Below are 19,422 nucleotides of genomic sequence, written 5' to 3'. Positions count from 1 at the left end.
CCAAGCTGTCTTCTGGGTGTTTAACTAATAATGAATCTAACACGATTTGTTTAAGATCTTTACGTGTCGAGCGGACAGTAGATTTATCATAAAATAAGACGAGTCCCGACTAACATTCCCTATTGTTTCTGTTCTTGGGCGGAAGATTTGGAAGCATCAATCACCAAAGCCCATGGAAGATTCTTCTCTAACTGGTCCTATATCGTTTGCTTCTCAAGTTGAACATTGTTGAATAGATTACTATAAACGGACATGTACTTTGATTCGATCATTGGGAGGTAGCAATCATTTAGGTTGTCAGCATATTCTAAGGTCCCTAAAGCACAAAGTCATAGGATATTCTCTCATCTGGTTCCCACCAAGCATATGCCACTTTCCTTCTCCCGGCAAGTTGCGGCTTCGTTACAAAGTCTCTCCATAAATGACTTCCAGGGGTGTCAAATGACCTAATCGCCCTCCTCCCGAGCAAGTTGGAAACAAGCTTTCAACTTACTACATGCTTCAACATTGCTGATGTATGTGGGGTGTATTCATGTAAAAAAAAATGCGATTCTCGGGTACTATCGCTGGATCGGTAAACGTCATTTGCGTAGCAAAGTTGGGAAAACAAAACAAAGACGTTGTTTTCCCTTTCCTATTAGGCAAAGATTGAGGTTACTTGCAAGCATAGAATAACATCACCACTCACCATCAAATTTGGGGGTAAATTAGTCATTTCCCCTTTTAATTTGATTAATAAATTACTAGTTATCGTCTTCCTAATGCCACTTACGAATCCGCATTCCCTGATCCCCAGCATCATGGAATATCCGTACATCCGGCCTACGGTCAAGACACGTCATCACTTGGGACCGGTCCGACGAGATGCCCCGTGCTACCGCCCTCACGGCATCGGAATCCCACATGAGTGAGTGTCCACGTCAGCAGCACTGGCGGCGCCACCTCTGCAAACTATAAAAACTGCCTCCGCTCTCTCCCCAGAAGCCTTCCCTCTTTCTGTTGGTATAATTCTATACACAGATACGATTCTTCTACGTAGAACACGCAGCGGGCGGAGCCGGAGGGCCAGAGGATATGCGAAGCTGCTGGGCCGGCCGGAGTGACTCGTCCGAGAATTCAAGGGCATGTCGACGGAGAGACTCATCCCCAACAGAATGGCCAAATCACACTCGATGCATTTGCCGCACGCCAGCTCCCAGCGCCACTGCGCCGCCGACGCCGAGTCTAACTGGATCTTCGATGAGCTGCCGAAGGCCACCATCTTGTCCGTCTCCAAGCCCGACCCGGCGGATTTCAGCCCCATTCTCCTCTCTTACACCATCGAAGTTCAGTACAAGCAGGTAATAGCCCTCTGTTTCCTCGGCATTCCGTGCGCTTTTTAAGATGTATTAGTAGAAATTCTAGGATCAATGACTGAACGGGTAGCTTTCATGATTTGGGACGGGAAAATGACGAGCCCCGAGAAGGGGATGAGCTTAAACCTGCAAAAGTTCATATTTTTGCAGATATAAGAATCAGTATATGATTTGATTGTTGAATGACAATCCACAAGGTTTAAGCTTTTGGATCGGTTATTGATCTTAATCCGCCATATTGTTTTTCTGTTTTTGCAGTTTAAATGGTGCCTTTACAAGAAAGCTTCACAAGTCCTCTTTCTGCACTTCGCTTTGAAGAAGCGTGCATTTATCGAGGAACTTCATGAGAAGCAAGAGCAGGTATCCTTTTATCCTCGTTTGTCGTTTGCTAAATCAGGAATGGCGGATTTATATTGTGTTCTCTTATCCGGACTCAATGAGGCAGGTTAAAGAATGGCTCCAAAGCTTAGGAATTGTAGATCAGATGGCAGTAGTGCCAGATGATGATGAACCCGATGATGGCGCTGTACCGGTGAATCATGCGGAAAGGACTAAAAACAGGTTTGTGCTCTTTTAGGGATTTGAATCGAACAAGCCGTGTTTCAACTTCAATTGTAGGTTTGGTCTTTACAAATCGGTTTTGTTCGTTCAGGTATGTTCCATCAAGGGCTGCTTTGCCAATCATACGTCCATCACTGGGGAAGCAGCAAACAATTTCAGACAGGGCAAAGGTGGCAATGCACAATTACCTGAATCACTTTCTCGGGAACCTGGACATCGTGAATTCTCGGGAGGTCTGCAAATTCCTCGAGGTCTCTAAACTCTCATTCTCATTGGAATATGGCCCAAAGCTAAAAGAAGGCTATGTGTTTGTGAAGCACTTGGGAAAGATTTCCCGAGTCAATGAGGATGTCGGTTGTTTACCTTGTCTATGGTTTGGGTTCTGCAGTAACAACTGGCAGAAGGTAGTTCTCCTAAATTCAGAATTCGAGATTCTTTGACATGACAGCCTCAATCAGTTTCGTCGATAAGATTTTCTAGGTTATATCTCTCTTGTAGGTTTGGGCAGTACTGAAATCCGGGTTTCTGGCACTTCTTGCGGACCCTTTTGATCCAGAACCATTGGACATAGTTGTTTTCGATATATTACCAGGTTCTAATGGAAAAGAAATGTCTGGGACTTACTTAGCGGACCAGATTAAGGAACGAAATCCTCTTTACTATTACTTTAAGGTAACATGTTTCTGTTTCTCTAATAATGTCATGCTAACTTGTACGCTTATTGATACTATTTGATCTCGATCCTCAGTTTGCTGGGTGTCTTACATTTGCTTTATTTATAGGTTTCTTGTGGGAATCGGTGCATAAACTTAAGAACTACCAGTAGTGGTAAAGTGAAGAGTTGGGTTTCTGCAATTAATAATGCAGCCCAGAAGCCTCCTGAAGGATGGTGCAACCCTCATCGGTTCGGTTCATATGCACCACCTCGGGGCCTGACTGAAGATGGAAGTCAAGCTCAGTGGTATATAGACGGGGAGGCAGCTTTCGAAGCCATTGCATCTGCAATAGAAGAAGCAAAATCCGAGGTATTCTCTTTCCCTCTCTATCTTCTTCTTTACAAAGATATGATATGTTCTTAAGACACATATTATCGGTAAATGCTCGCAGATTTTCGTGACGGGCTGGTGGCTTTGCCCGGAACTCTATCTAAGGCGTCCTTTTCAAAGTCAGTCTTCCGTGAGACTAGATGCTTTGCTCGAAGCAAAAGCTAAGCAGGGAGTTCAGGTGGAAATACGAGTGATATGTCCTCGTTAAGAACTCATTCAGTTTTAATTTGGATCTTTTTTAATGATATATCTGCACATAGCATTGAATACAGTATTTTTCTTTCTGTTACAAGATGACCATATTTGAAAGGAATTGATGTCGTGCTTATATTGCAAATATCTTGCTATTGCAGATTTACATTCTTCTCTACAAGGAGGTCCCGCTTGCTCTAAAGATCAATAGTTTTTACAGTAAGAAGAAGCTCCTCGGAATTCATGAGAACGTGAGGGTACTGCGATGCCCTGATCATTTCTCCACGGGCATTTATCTATGGTATGCACATAAGTTCTTGAGAGTACCTCATTCTCCATTCGAAAAGATTTTCCTATTTACAAGGGATATTTAATATTCTGATCAGGTCTCACCATGAAAAACTAGTCATTGTTGATTACCGGGTATGCTTTCTTGGGGGGCTAGACTTATGCTTCGGGCGTCACGATACGACAGAACACAAAGTGGGTGATTGTCCTCCAGTTTTGTGGCCAGGAAAGGACTATTACAATCCGAGGTATCACTACTCTCTCTGTACTTGACTTTGAGCGTTATCAAATATCTACACTATTCCCGGGAATTCCATAAATTGAAAGGCGAGAAAATGAAGAAGCAGAACTTGACTGACTGTAGGTTCCTAGTTTATAGGATTTAGAAATGAGATTCTTCTTTATTCATTATTGCCAGAGAATCAGAACCAAATTCCTGGGAGGAAACAGCAACAGATGAACTTGACCGGGAGAAATATCCACGGATGCCATGGCACGATGTTCACTGTGCCCTATGGGGGCCACCCTGTCGTGACGTTGCTAGGCATTTTGTTCAGCGTTGGAATCATGCGAAGGTCTGCTTCCCTGGTTTTTGCCACATTCAATATCTCCGATCCTTGGAATTTCACGTGTGAGAAAATTCACGCATTTTTATGTTATTTCAGAGAAACAAAGCACCAAACGAGCAAACAATCCCGCTTCTCATTCCTCAGCACCACATGGTCATCCCTCACTACATGGGAAGAACCACTGAGATAGACATTAAAAGTGAGAACAACACGGAAGAGAACCAGGACAACATCATGAGACCAAATATTTTTTCCTCGCCATCCCTCCTGCAAGGCATCCCGCTTCTTCTACCTCAGGAAGCTGAGCACCCAAACAATGATTTAAATTCCGACCATAAGTTGAACCATCACAAGGAACCTTCTGCATGCTGTGAAAGCTTTTTGCTGAGCTGCAAGAAGTCGAAAGTCGAGGGTGCAGTTCACAATACTCAACTGAGAGGCTTTGTAGATGATGTTGAAGATCAATGCGACGATCCCGAAGAATCCATAGAGTGCAGGATGAAAATAAAGGATGAGCGCTTGCGCACACCCAAAGAAAGCGATGATGATGATCTTTTCAGCGGCGGGTTGAAAGAAGTAGGCCCGAGGACCTCTTGTCGCTGTCAAGTCAGATAACTCATTGAGATCTTTTTCATTCAATGAGTTTAAGAGTTTGTTACGGTGTCCTTGCTTCTCGATCGTGACTTGAATGCCTTTATTTGCAGGTCGTTAGAAGCTCAAGCCAGTGGTCTGCTGGAATAAGTCAAACTGAAGACAGCATTCAGAAGGCTTACTGTCTGCTCATCGAAAGGGCAGAGCACTTCATCTACATCGAGGTAACAACTAACAAATCAGATGTGTGATGAGGAATTTCCTAATGCAACAGTAATACATGTAATGGGATAACGCGATTTCTTAATGCTCGAATTCTTATTTGCTTGCAGAACCAATTTTTCATTTCAGGCCTTTCGGGAGATGAAGTAATACAGAATCGTGTCCTAGATGCCCTATACAAGCGCATCATGAGAGCACACAAAGAGCAGAGGTGTTTCAGGGTAGTTATCGTCATTCCACTATTACCTGGCTTCCAGGTACTAATATATTCTCCGACTAGTTTCCCCGAATTTACCAAATTACTTTGCAAAAAGACTTTGTCCCTGATTAGTTTAGGATGCCTATAAATAGGGGGGTCTTGATGATAGCGGGGCCGCGACAGTTCGAGCCATTATTCACTGGCAATATCGAACTATCAGCAGGGAGAAAACATCGATACTGCATCACCTTAAAATATTGCTTGGAGATAAAGTACATGATTATATATCCTTCTACGGTCTACGATCTTATGGCAGACTCTGTGAAGGTGGACCCGTCGCAACTAGTCAGGTACCTTATTGTTGCATCGAAGTTCTTTCCTTCTCACATTTGATTGTTATTGATAAAGGGAGTCCCCAATGCAGGTTTATGTGCACAGCAAGGTTATGATAATAGACGATCGAGCTGCCTATGTTGGATCATCAAACATTAATGATCGGAGTTTGCTTGGATCAAGAGACTCTGAGGTAAATTCTAACTCAGAGGTTTCCTCTTGTTTGCTTTTCCCGGTGCTTGATATTTAACAAATCGCTGTTTGTACCAGATTGGGGTGATCGTCGAAGATAAAGAGTTTGTTGAGTCATCAATGAATGGAGAGCCTTGGAAGGCAGGGATGTTTTCCCACAGTCTTCGGTGTTCCTTGTGGGCTGAACATCTGGGACTCAACGGTGGAGAGGTTGGTTGAAATGCAATGAGAATTTGTCGACTTGAATCGTAATCGTTCGATCATTCAGTTACGAGATTCGCTACTGATCTTGCATGTCTCGGTTGTAATTTCATCAGATTTGTCAAATAAGGGATCCAATAGCTGATGCAACTTACAAAGATTTGTGGCTGTCAACTGCTAAGGTATTGCATGTAAAATCAAGAATCATGAGTCTTTTACATCTTTAGTCGATTTCTGCGACTAACTAACAATGAAATATATATTCGTGCAGGCAAATAGCGACATCTATGATGATGTCTTTGCTTGCATTCCCAATGATAACATCCGTTCGAGGTATAAACTATAACTTACGCGCTGCACGCCATGCATGTTCCAACACTGCAGGCAATATTTGCAGTGTCTTCGTGTTTTCTGACACTTACTATGTCCTGCAGAGCTGCGCTGAGACAAAGCATGGCATACTGGAAGGAGAAGATCGGGCACACAACCATCGATCTAGGAATAGCCCCTGAGAAGCTAGAATCCGAACACGGAGGAGGAACTGAAGGCATCGACCCGATGGAGAGACTCAGAAGGGTCAGGGGACATCTAGTTACCTTTCCCTTGGAATTCATGTCTCAAGAATCCGACTTGAGACCAGTATTCAATGAGAGCGAGTTCTACGCAGGCCCTCACGTGTACCACTGATATAAGTTATACCCGTGGGTCCGAAAGAAAGAATTCAATAGGTTATTTTAGTTGAAGCAATTGTACAGCGATTGTTTAGCAGCACGGATTAGGATTGACCGATTGATTGGCTTGATTGAGGAAAACATTAGACGCTAACAGGAAATCGATATTAGGGCCAGACTTAACACAACAAAGGCCACATTGGCGTGATATTTATGTACAGGAATTAGAAGTATATTCTATACTTGTATATATGCAAACATCAGTATTTATTCTTCCACCTCAAGGTTTCATTGGGGTTAAGGGTCGCGATTACATCCCGGTCCATCCAATGGATAGCGTTTCTTTGATCTACAACTCACCAAGCATGACATATGATGATGACTTTCATGCCTCAAACAATTGCAGCCAAATCCTAAGTCTGAGGAGCGAGCATGGGCATCCGAGTTGGTCTTTGGGAGCAATGGGAACACTAAGTCGGACCGTCTACCATTCGAAAACAACCGAATATATCACAAACTAGAGAATTTTCATTTATAAAAGGTTTCGAGTATATATACCCGAATTAGAAAGACGATGCAGTAGTCATCCGGGGCACTTGGCTTCGGTAAGCTTACTGCATATGCTTCGAGAATTAGTCCCGAATCTCTCCATCCGAGTATCGGTCTAAGTCCATCACTGTCATTGCCAGGGAAAGTGAAAGAGCAAAAAGCCCGTGGGCTCCGTCACTGGGCCATCCTGCCATGAACGGGCTTTTGACGTGGAGGGGCTCTGCTCCTGACGACGCAAGCGGAGAAGTGAAAGCTGCCATCGTCGAGGGGGTTGGAGCTCAGCGATGGAGTCTGCGGTGAAATCAGGAGCACTGCTATCTCTCGAGGACCTCCACCCGTCTTCCCCATTTTTCGCCGACGGGTCGTCGCTCAGAGTAATCGGAAAGCACGGCTTCTCTCCTTTCCCTTTTCAACCCTTTACTCAATGCATATACTGTTAGCTCACATTCCCCACATCCCAACTTGGGTTGCAGTTGATGAACAAACCCACTTGCAACCTCACTGGAAAGCTCGGGTGGCATGATCATGGTGAAGCTCTGTCTAGTGCTTCACCAGCTGTTATCATTTCAGTATGAGAAGCCAATTGCTTTACGAGTTTGTCCCTTTATTTATAAGTCTGGTGATGGATTTTGCTTTCCGGAAAATCTTTCAAGCTTAGTCTTTTGGGTTGAGAATCGGACAGCGAGAGTGTAGACAGAGCAGGTCGAGCTCATAATGTTGATGGGCATGAGCCTGACTATGATGGAATTGGATGTTGTCATCTATTAGTGATACTGGTCTCGATCTTGAATGCTGCTTCGTTTATCGGTTTTCTTCGCACGCTTGAAAGTTGTATGAATGAAACGAAACAGGTTACCGGTAAAGGTCACTTGGATGGGTGAATATTTAACAAAAGATCAATCTTTCATCGGTTGGGATTATCTCGGTCCATCACATTGCTGATTGGGATTCGCTGCATTCATACCGTGATTAATCTACTGTTTCTTGCAAAAGAAACTGGTACGTGCTCAGTCAGCATGAAAGCTGCAGCACTTAGAAAGATTTAATGATCGAACATCTGATCTATGAATTGTTTATATGTGAACCTCGATGATTCTGCAATAGTTGTGTTCGCATTTATTCTATGTTTATATCCATTAGTGGCTGATATGTTTGGAGAGTGCATTATCCTTTTTAAGGTTTGATATATATCTGTCATGGTTCCCTCAGGCTACAAGAGTATTCTTCGGAAACGGCTTTGGCAATTATAGTTGATGGAAGTGCCAAGCTGAAGGTGAACACAAACCATCTGAGGGACCTCAGCTTTCGAGCCGGTTCAATCTACCAATTCATCGGTGAACTTCATATTCACCAACCTGAGAATGAGGTTTAATTCATTTATTCTTCTTAAGAATTTGAAACTGTATCGGAGGTTTTTGCTTTTTCTTAAGTGTCAGCTAAACAACTTTCATGGAGTGATCAGTCATGGAGACGGGGCTTCTTTTTCAGGCAATCTTGCAGGCTCGCGTGGGTAGGAATGTGGATGGGATCGATCTCAACCTCTATCATCAGTCTCTACAGCTCGTGAGACAGTTTCAGGCTGAGCGAACGGGCAACCGCATGGCCCAATGAAGCTGTAAACTGCAATGGGTGATGACTGGTGGGATTTTTGTGAAGAAAGCTACTGAATTAGATGAGCACTGAGCATTATAATTATAACAAGTTTCTGCAAAGTCTTGTTACCATTCCTTCTCCTGGATGCGATGTTCCAATTGGCTCCAGCTGTGTGATACAGCTTCAACATATATCATATACCTCATTTTGAGGCCGGTAATGAAATTTTCGCATCACTCGCTTCAAGTAATTCATTTTCCGCATGGGAAGAATGTTGGTGGAGGAAGTATTTCATCTGGGAAACCAGTTAAATTTCTTGTGTTTGGTCGTGCAAAAATGAAAACCGCTTCTCGTGCTCGATCAAACGTGCTGCCAGTGGCTGCAGTTGGCCCAAGTAGATGCCCAATTCAAGGTCCTAAATCAACCTCCATCAACCGAATCCAAGGTAGTACTGGGCCTGGGGACATTAGCCCGATTTAAGATTAAGTCACTGTTTTCCGAAAATATAACATACTTTTCTAGTTGAACAGAGTGTACTATCTTTTCGCTAGCCGTTTCACTGGAAACCATTAACGCGAATCAAAAGAATCCTGCTCGCATGACGAGAGTTGCCGAGCTTCGAAAGTTCTCATTTTGGGCAGCAGCAATCGTCGTAGCTCGGTGGGACATTGATATTTGCGGAGTAGCAGATACTACAGCTTGCAGGCACAGCTGAAGCGACATTCAAAATTTCCCTTATCGTCCAGATCAGAGTTTCCTTCTTCCACGGATGAATTAAGGACCTTCACCTTGAAAGGCATTATTCATAAGATAGAAAGGGAAAGGCCATTAGACATCTATCGAGATAAAGTTATGGTCGGAAGTAGAGATGTTGTTTTTCGCATTTAATCGTTGAGATTCCTCCATATGGGCCACATGTTATTTAGGCAGCTCCATTCCATTATTCTCCATCTTGTTGGCTGTATGAGTATGACTAATGTTCTTGCTATGGCATCTTCCTACCGAGAAATTCCTTTATTTCGAGGAAAATGATGAAATCGCTCTTTCCATCTTGACTAAAATTAAAAACTTCCGAGTAAAATTAAAAATGTTATCCTAATTTCTTCTTCTTCTTCTTCTTCTTCTTTTCATTTTATTACGTGTTTTTCTTGTAGTTCAAGCATGAGAACTCGGACTTAATCAAGCCTAATAAAATTGAAACCGGGCATTAAATTTTTGCCTTCGAATGAGACAATTGTTATTAATTATAGTTGTTTATTCTAGTCCAAGAATTTTTATTTCGATTTTGATGGTTGATTGGGACCATGATGGAACTCCAATTGAAAATGATGAATATCTGTAACACATGGCAACATTTTATTTCATGTTGACAGAATCAAAGTCCGTAGACATAAAACATGCTTATACAGATGATTCATCTAATATTATTTACGTCAAAATCAGATTTAGTGGGTCAATTTAACTCGAATTTAAATTTTTCTAGACTAGTTGAATATCAAGTAGCTTATATTAAAAAACATTATGTAAAATAGTCTAAGAAAGGTAAGTTTTTGTCGTAGGTTGTGACTTTCAAACTATCCTCAAATCCCTTCAACACACCAAAAAGGAAAGGTCCCAAACATTGAAGAAACATCTCGAACTACAACTGTTCTGTTAGAAGATTATCAGACATTTTAAGATATCGATTTCGGCTTTTCCGGTTTTCGGATCATCTTTCGCAATGAAACCTCCCAAAAAAAAAAAAAAAAGGGTTAATACCCAACAAAACTTTTTATCAGACCATTACAAAGAGATCGATTTGTTGTTGGTTAGATTCACATGGCATGTCCATACCATACGTTGCCTTCGAGTCATTTCAAAGCTGCCGTCCATTTAATGAACAAGCTGGCCTTGTTCACAAGGCCTATCTCAAAATACCCAAAATGCCCCTGACGGGATCACGTCACTTCGGGTGGAACTCACAATTCCCCAACAGCCAATGGGAAACGACCACCAGATCTCCCCTGAATTATGATTGGTCCACGTGGAAAGCCGTACCTAAAACGGTGGAAATGGTCGCAACAGTTCCCCACTCCCGAGGGCGCCCGCGCTGTCGCTATCCGGTGCACCGCCCCACATGTGATCGTGGGGCCCGCGCCGCGCGACACGTGTCAGGTTCTTACTGGTGGATGTGCTGAATTCGTCTACTGCGGGAACAGTGGACCTCATCTTTCTCTGACTCGGACTCGCCTTCTCGGGTCGGGCCCCACGGGAAACCGACTTCATCATGCATAGGATCCTCCCTCTCCAACGTACTAGATTCGTGTATCACGTGTGGGCCATCCATTACAGCTAAATTATGTATCAAACGTTATTATGAGATTCAAATGCATGCTCGGGACCGGGTCGTATTAATGTGTCCCGAATGTTGTCCCATTTAGTACTGTTGTTTGCGCGTCGATATCGCGTCGGTACAAATGTGACTCACGTTTCTTACACAGTGCTTTTGTCGCCTGTTTTATTCAAAAGACTGTAGTTGGAACTGATTAAAGCAACATCGTCGCACATCATAGTTACAAGAGATTCTACCCAAAAAAAGAAAAAGAAAGTACAAGAGACAACATAGAGGCGAAATGAAGGGATTAATTCACATTGTATCTCATTTTCTGAGGTTATGTAGTCAGCAAAGAAATAAATAATTTGCAAGCGCAAATTGTAAATTTAATAGTTTCTATAAGGTTTGTCTTTTTTCTGTCGGTTTGTTTGTTTTTGTTTTTTTTTTTTTTTGTGGATGGAAATGACTAGAAAGAAAGGAAATCTAAACACGAGATTATGGGATCATTTGTTGGGTCCCAATCAGCCGATTTTCAAATCTTGGATGCCGTCACGGGGTGAATGAAGGGAACCAATCAAAATTTGAGCCAAATGGGGTGAGTGCGCATGTTAATTAGGGTCCGCCTAATCATGACTCATTATCCTTAGGACTCAATTAGAAAGGATTTGGTAAAATTGGTTGGTTTAGGTGAATCTAAAATTAATATTATTATAATGGGACTGGATTGGCCGGTTGGACTCGGTTCGATCGGGAACCGGTACCCTGTCCGATCCGGTTCTACTTCAAGATCAGAAATGCATAGCTAGGCCCGTGAACCTGTCGAACCGGCCACTTTTTCGACGAACCCCCTAGAAACCAAATCAACCGCCCCCTTCTGTAGGTCCTTCTTTCAAGAAAAATTATTTGTGCTTGTAGGGATCTGAACCTATGACATGCATCTCCCCAGCAGTACCATTTCGTCTTCGTGTCTCTTTAGTCTGATTAGTATTCCTTTCTTAGTAGAAAACTTGGACCAAAACACCTGGCTTCTTACGAGTTCATCATATTTTAGCTTCTTAAACGGTCAACGAAGCAACATGAGACCGCGGTCTGACCCATCGAATCCTCATATTATCTTCTAATAATTGTGCATATATTTCTATTTATCATACATTTTTAATAATGCATATGTAATTTTAATTTAAAATTAGACATGCGGTCTAACCCATCGAATCCTAATATTATCTTCTAATAATTGTGCATATATTTCTATTTATCATACATTTTTAATAACGCATATGTAATTTTAATTCAAAATTAGACATGTTGTCTGACCCATAGAATTCTCGATCGAACCCATGAATCTATAAACCCTTACTTCAATCGGTTCATCATAAACCCTTACTTCAATCGGTTCATCATCTGGTCAGATTTTAATAACACTGAATACGATACCTGTGATTGTAAAAAAATCTAATTAAATACTGTACAAAAAGGTCTTTTTCTTATTAATTTTTTTCGGCGGTAAAGCTTTGTTTATTGATTAATATTGACTCAAGCACAAAATTTCGTAGGGCCATTCAAATATAGGGAACGGGAAGTATACAAATGGAATGTTGACAGCACAAAAACCATCCAATAGGAAAGGAGAGCTGAGTCAGCCGGCGACTAATGAAGTAGCCGACAATAATCATGACCACATAATTAATCATAATTAGTTTGCCGTATATAATAATTATAAGGCAATTATGAACCTTTGGTTTTGATAATATATACAAAACACATAGATGGCGTGGAAATAATAGAATTTATTATCTATAGCATTGCATGATAGGCTAGCCAATCCCAAGAGCCCATATTTTAAATGCAATAAAATAACAAATACAAGACTGTAGTTGAATAAATATGAAATAGCTGTAGGGGCTGCGCGTATGCGCCGTGCTAGTATTAAAAAGATGCATTTATAGTATAAGTTTATAAATGATATTAAAATGTTCACGATTAACAAAGATTTGTCCATGATCGCATTAACATATTTCATATCTTAGCTATGGTTTGTTTCTTATTAATCCTATTTCAATTAAAGTTCTTGATTTTGATTCTCAAATAGGTTGATGATGTGTAACAAAATAGTTAATTGAATATTTTTGCGCTTTCAAAAAAATAATAGATTTCTATAGTTCGTAGGGCACGAAAGTTTGTGCTTTATTCATGTGAATAAGCTAAGAACGTGTATAAACTTATAATTATTTTAAAAAAAAATTTATTGTTAAGACTATGTTAAATGACTTTTCATCTTCCGTAATTAAAGAATTTTTAGAGTTTTATGATAATGATGATGTGACTTAATAATACTACATCATTTTTCGCATTGTAATTGGCGAGAACTTTAAAAGTTACTCAACCACAAATTAGTTATGTTCTACATGGCATTCTCGGGCACTTCCTTCGGCCTTCCATAATTTTATATAGATGCGTATAGAATATGAATGTGATAGACTATAATGTATTTAAAAATAGATAAGCTTGGTATAGCGGGAAAAATATTTTTTTTTTAAAAAAGATTAAGGTCCTTGTTTAATCTACTAACTTGCCGTTTTCCAAAGGATATATGAACATAACATATAGAAAAAAAGGGGTTTTGGCTTACGTTTATTTCGGCTTTGGCCGATGCAAAAGACGTCGGCCAAAACCCCACCGACGTTGTCCTCGGCGTCTTGAAAAAATTGCCCTTAACCCCATTGGCAGAGGCTTCCCGACGCGTTTAGAATAACGTCGACAAAAACCATCTCGGATTAACGCCGATGCAATGGAAATGTCAGCCAAAACCAAGGCTAAACTGATGCCAAAAAAAAAAGAGAGGCCAAAACCGTGCCTAGGACGACGTGGGTTGCGTCAGCCAAAATAGGCCTAGGCCAACGCGATAAACATCGGTCCAAACCATTTTTTATTAAAAAATGAAGACAATCCATTGTCATCAAATTAATAACCATTGTCAATGGTAAAGTGGGTACATTTACTGCTGACAGCAAGTTATCAATTTTTTGAGAACAGGTTGTCTTGCCTTAGAAATCACGAAGATTTGTAAATCCTTGAAAGAATCACACCACAAATCTATATAAACTTGTAATTATCAGAGGTAACATGATGAAAATGAGCTAATGGTCACTCGAAACAAGTATCAGATTTGAGTCCATGATAACAAAAATTGAGAAACAAAAAAAAAAGTAGTAGAAATTAATAATCTCTCAATGAATTATGAGTTCCTTATAAATAAAAAAGTAGCAAAAAACTAAAAGTATAAGTTGTTTCTCTCCCAACCTCTTAGATTAATCAAAGATGCTCATCAAGTTCATCGAGGATGGACAGACAAATGGTCCTGAAATTTTTTAGTTTTGAAGAAGAATTCAAGCACAAATAAAATGAGTATTGAATCAGCTCCGATCAGACCTTCATCCTATCTCATGGCCATCTCTTTCTTGATGGGACCTCTCGCCTCATCTTGGCCTCAACTAAAGAACAGCAGTTTGCTACTCTCCTCAACCCACACACGAGCTTTGCCCATCGCGACTTGTCCGTCTATGCTACCTCTCGACTTGGTTTCCTTCCTCTGCCAGCCATGAATACACTACGGAACCCCTTCCTCTCGTCGATCTTAGCAGCTCACCAACAGCAGCCTTCGACAATCTTCGTCACGTGGTCACAACTTCAATCGAGGCTCTAGGTGATGAGGATGGAGATATTGTTTGAACTGCTTAAAAGTTTTGCAGGCCACGACTTCAACCTCTCGAATTATTCGCTCCATTGCTGCTTGCTGGTTTTAGGTAAGGAGAAAAAGGGAAAATGAAAGAGAGGGAAAGAGGAAAATGAAAAGCAATTTCGAAAGGAAAATGAGTATATATAAATTTTGACGAAGATGTCCTCAAATTTTGGCGCTTTGAAATTTAAGTTCGGCGGATATCTTCCAATTTTGCTTGAGTTTTAAAATTTTTAAGGGTTGGGCGGGAACTTTCCCGCTTAACCTTTGAATTGTTTCTTTTCTAAAAATAGTGGCCGACATTTATGAAATGTCGGCTCAAATAGTTTAGTCGATGTTTCATGAAAAGTCGGCTCAAACAGACTTGGACCGACGTTTAAAACGTTTGTTCATGTTGTTCTCAAGTAACAATGTGTTGCCTTGCAATGAGACCACATGTTGCCTCATCTATTCTGATGCACCAATACTAGTGGCAACATATTATGTAAGATGGCAAAATATTGCCTAAAACCATTATAGCACACTACTACACTTCAAAAATTTAACATCGACTTATTTTTTTCTCGAGGTTCTCGTTTGAGGTTTGATTTTATTAATATAACATTAACTAATGTTTGTTTGGATTTATTATAGTTAGAAGTAATTAATTCGATAGGTTCATGGAATAATAAGCGACTAAGAATTCGAAGTATAAGGATAACCTCCATACATGTAGAGGGCATCAAAATTTGACATGAACCCAAAGTGACCCAAGTTGTGAGCATGAATATTATCTTTCATTGAAATCCAAGAACAATTCCAATTCGAAAAATGAGAAAGAAAAAAAAATCCAAAACAAGAGATCTTATCCCAACGCAACTTTAATTTTGTGGTTCAAATTGCTTCGACAAGTAACAAAATATTGCTCTCGGTGCAAATTTTGATTGGCCCTTATCAAAGGCTATGGAGACTACGATATTGATAATTGAGCTATATAATATGCGGTCATGCTTCTCGGGGATGCTTTTCTTTTCAGTTTCATGAAAATTTATACCACGAGGAATTCAAAAGTAATTGTATGATCGGAATGCAGCCAATTACTTCGGTGAGTTTTAATATTGGGTTTGATCTAGTCAAGTTTGGGAGAAACAAATCTCTTACAACTCAATTCCGTCATTAATAATTGCGTTTAGATTAACTTTATACTTTCGAAATTCATGTAAAATGATTATCTTCTTTCATCCAATTAAACATGAAATAGCATTTACGTGCTGAGTTATGTCTTAAATCATCTCGGTTAGAGCAGACATGTGCCAAGTTTCCATATGAAAAGTGGATAAACTAATTGCAAATGTTAAACAAATCATTGTTTTGGAATATTTTTCAAAACATTGCACCACATTTTGTTTCTTAGTAAAATAGTAAATTGTTCTTTTGATAAATTAAGAACCACCATGAGTTTGCACAATAATGCCTTCTTGATCGATCCTATCGGAGCTTGTACTCGAATAGCCAAAATTGTAATTCCATAAAGGTTCGAAGCCATATAATTTCCTCAATAGAGCATATTCAAAATTTATGTAAAAGATTCTTCATAAGTAAATTTGCCTTTTGATAAAGAGCACCGTGAATTTGGGTCGATCGATAACTATTGAAGACCAACATAAATTTAATTTTGAATATTTATTTGATCAACATCATCCTCGATAACATTTTGTGTTATATGATAATATATTCTCATAAGGAAATAAAACGTCACATTTTTATTATGAGTCACGAATACCAATGACAACATATTGTATAATAAGGTGACAACGTGTTACTTGTTACACTTGTACTTTGACAACACTTTTGATAATATTCAGTAGTGAAATGATAATCTGTTAACAGACTTTAACAACATTGACAAGGTTCATGGTTGAAATGTTGGGAAAAATTCCAAAAACAACGGGATAGGCTAAACAAATTGCGATTTTTTTTTTTGCGTCGGCTAAACTTAAAAAATGTCGGCATAGGGTTAACAAAGGCCGATGTTTTTCAAGTTGTCGGCTAAAAGGTGGTCAATCCCGACGTTCTCCAAAATGTCGGGATAGACCCTTTATGGCCAATTTTTCCTGACGTTTTGCTTCGCGTCGGGCCAAAAACATCGGGTTAAGGCTTTTTTTTCTGTAGTGATATAATTTATATAATCTATCAAAAAAGACATACGATTTATATATTTGTAGCTAGAAATAAAAAAAAATCTTGACAGATATTTATAATTGTATTTTCTGACAAAAATGATCAGAATATGTAGAACAAATCTAATATACAATAGGTTTTTAAATAAAAACAGAAGGGAAAAACAATAGAAGTTTCCGTTGAGATCTTTATTTTACCCGAGATCGCATTTTTCAATTTATCATTTATATTATGTGGGTATATATATATATATATATTATATAAATAAATTAACAATGGAACATGGGGATCTTATCCATATAAAGAAAAATGATATGAAAGATATGATTGTATTTTATATTTCACTAAAAGCACGTTTATGTAAAATAAAAATGCATACGCACGCAGCGAGAGACCCAATTGATATTTTTTGGGATATTTATAACTGTGGTTTTCAATTAAAAACTATTAGGTAATTTATCTTGTATAGACTGGTAAGTTTTCATATTTGAGATTAGATTAAAGGTAAAATTTAATATGATATGCTTCAAAATGTTCCACGAGAGCAAACTCAATTTCAGACTGTTGAAAAATCTAATTGATGAGATTTATGCATTATCATGGTGCAGTTTAAGTATACTGTGATAGAATCACCCTTAAATTAATCGATGCATATAATCAACACTAATCTTTGACTATACAACGATAAGGAGAAACAAAATCTGTCATGATAATTTCATTCAAAAAAATCTATCATGATAATTAAAACATGTAACCTACTTCTACTATTAAATAGAGTAAATAATTTTCCCCAATAATCTCATGGATGGATTAATTTGGAAGAGGAAAAAAATTGAGGGTAAGAAAAATAAAACGTAAGAGTTAGAGATAGAATATGAAAAAAAAGAAAGAGAGGGGAAAATAATCTTATAATAATACGATACAATGTACGGTTAGGTTTTTGATAGGATAGAGCAAAATAAGGCGATACTGGAAAGAAAGAGAGGGAAATAATCTTATATCTTATCTTATTTTATCATATACTGTTATTTAAGAGAATTCGTAATTTTGTAACTAAATCTCTATTTTTTAAAGTATGATTTTATTATAAACATAATTCATTTATCATTTTCTACCTTTTAGAAAAAAAACAAAAGATTAAAAAAAAAGGGAAAAATACCCACATCCTGTTTGAAGAAACTCCTCATCCACGTTTTCTTTTTTATTTGTTTTTCTTTTTAATATAAAATCATAAATTCTATCAATTATATAAAATAACCATAAAATTGAAAATTTACTGTATATGCACTATGCATTTCAAAATTATGTACGGATATTGATATGTTTCATATCCCTTCTAGTATTAAGTAGCTAATATTAAGTATTAACCCTCAACTCTTCTATTTTATTTTAAATTGTATCATTTAAATTAAAAGGGGGTATTTTCGATTTTGAACTACATCCTATAAATAAGGCTATACTTACAAAACTAGATTTTCGTTTAAATAATAGTATAAAATAAGATAAAATATATGAGATAAAATAATAATGTCGAATTTTGCATAGAATTTCATTATAATTTAGCATATTTATGCCTCTTATAACCTGCATAACTTTTCGAGGTCGGATCAATTATTTGCTATAAATAAGTTTTGTTCTTCCATTGATAGGATTATATTAACAAATATCTTAAAAAAACTCCTTCAAGTTAGTTTTTTGAAAATATGTGAGTTGACTTGTACGTATATGTTTTTTTTTTTAAATAACATCCTAATTTTTTTTTTGTGTTGTAAGTAAATCGCGAAAATAATAACACCCTCTGCCACATGGCGTAATAATTGACATCAATAATACACTTACCTCACAAACAAATTTGTTAAATATATTGAAGCTGACCAGTAACGGGTCAAAAAATAATAATTGAAAGCCGCAACAATATTTTATATAAATATTGTGTGTATATATATATATATATATATATAGAAAACCAAAAGTAGTTATAAGAGTAAAATCATATATATTTCGCATATATGATAAAAATAATAATAATTATGAAGAGGTCGGCATTTTTGTGGACCCACCGATGAGGATGTCTCCCGTTCATTACGTAAAAATTCGAAATTAGATTAGTTTATGATAAAGATCCTTATGTCGACATGAGAAAATTCCAGATGGGTCCATACCAAAAGCAAAAATTTCTCTATTGGGAAGTATAGAAAGATCCTTACAACGGAAAAGGAAGAGGTGCATTTCTATTATTGGATTTGGCAATTTAAATTTATCTAGCTAATTACATGACGTAAGAAATCACTAATAGAATTGCAACAAACGAGTTAATGTGCTTATTATCACATGGATTGTGAGTCATGATTTTATATAATAAAACACTTGTTTTAATTCTTCCCGCTATTTCACTACGAGGAAGAATCATTTATGATTTTTTCATATATAATATTTAACAATCAAAATTTTTATAATCATATGTAATCAAGTTATGTTTTTTTTTGGCAAAAATATCGAGCTCTACCAGATTCTCCAAAGAAGTTCGATATCTACGATGTTACTGTTGTGTTATTAATGTGCCACAGCCACATACTTGTTAGGGTCCGCAGCTCTTCTTTTTCTCTTATTTTAATTTTTTTCACGTGTCTAATTAAATCCAGTCGTGTTA

The 19,422-nt window shown here is 38.3% G+C and overlaps 2 protein-coding genes across 3 annotated transcripts; both read left to right on the top strand.

Moving 5' to 3' along the window:
- The first annotated feature begins 779 nt into the window (after positions 1–779).
- On the top strand, positions 780–8,696 carry LOC116188085 (phospholipase D zeta 2-like). 2 transcript variants are annotated; one of them, XR_004152189.1, is made up of 22 exons: positions 780–1,340; positions 1,614–1,715; positions 1,801–1,916; positions 2,008–2,320; positions 2,415–2,588; positions 2,699–2,941; positions 3,024–3,140; positions 3,316–3,455; positions 3,541–3,690; positions 3,861–4,017; positions 4,108–4,617; positions 4,716–4,826; positions 4,935–5,081; positions 5,176–5,373; positions 5,448–5,549; positions 5,627–5,758; positions 5,866–5,931; positions 6,021–6,082; positions 6,184–7,343; positions 7,443–7,497; positions 8,179–8,303; positions 8,458–8,696. XR_004152189.1 is itself a non-coding variant. In XM_031517230.1 (19 exons), exons 1-19 carry the CDS (start codon positions 1,125–1,127, stop codon positions 6,434–6,436), a joined length of 3,279 nt encoding a protein of 1,092 aa, XP_031373090.1. In that variant the 5' UTR covers positions 780–1,124; the 3' UTR covers positions 6,437–6,698. The 2 variants fall into 2 exon arrangements, 1 of the variants encoding a protein (XP_031373090.1); XM_031517230.1 differs by lacking the exons at positions 7,443–7,497; positions 8,179–8,303; positions 8,458–8,696 and having other exon boundaries at positions 4,108–4,587; positions 6,184–6,698.
- Positions 7,222–8,812, top strand: LOC116188098 (CST complex subunit TEN1). The gene is made up of 3 exons (XM_031517243.1): positions 7,222–7,354; positions 8,179–8,335; positions 8,458–8,812. Exons 1-3 carry the CDS (start codon positions 7,254–7,256, stop codon positions 8,578–8,580), a joined length of 381 nt encoding a protein of 126 aa, XP_031373103.1. The 5' UTR covers positions 7,222–7,253; the 3' UTR covers positions 8,581–8,812.
- Positions 8,813–19,422: the final 10,610 nt, after the last annotated feature.

This window comes from Punica granatum, chromosome 1 (genome assembly GCF_007655135.1).
Source record: "Punica granatum isolate Tunisia-2019 chromosome 1, ASM765513v2, whole genome shotgun sequence".
Lineage (NCBI taxonomy): Eukaryota > Viridiplantae > Streptophyta > Magnoliopsida > Myrtales > Lythraceae > Punica > Punica granatum.
This window is presented reverse-complemented; position numbering and strand designations above follow the sequence as displayed.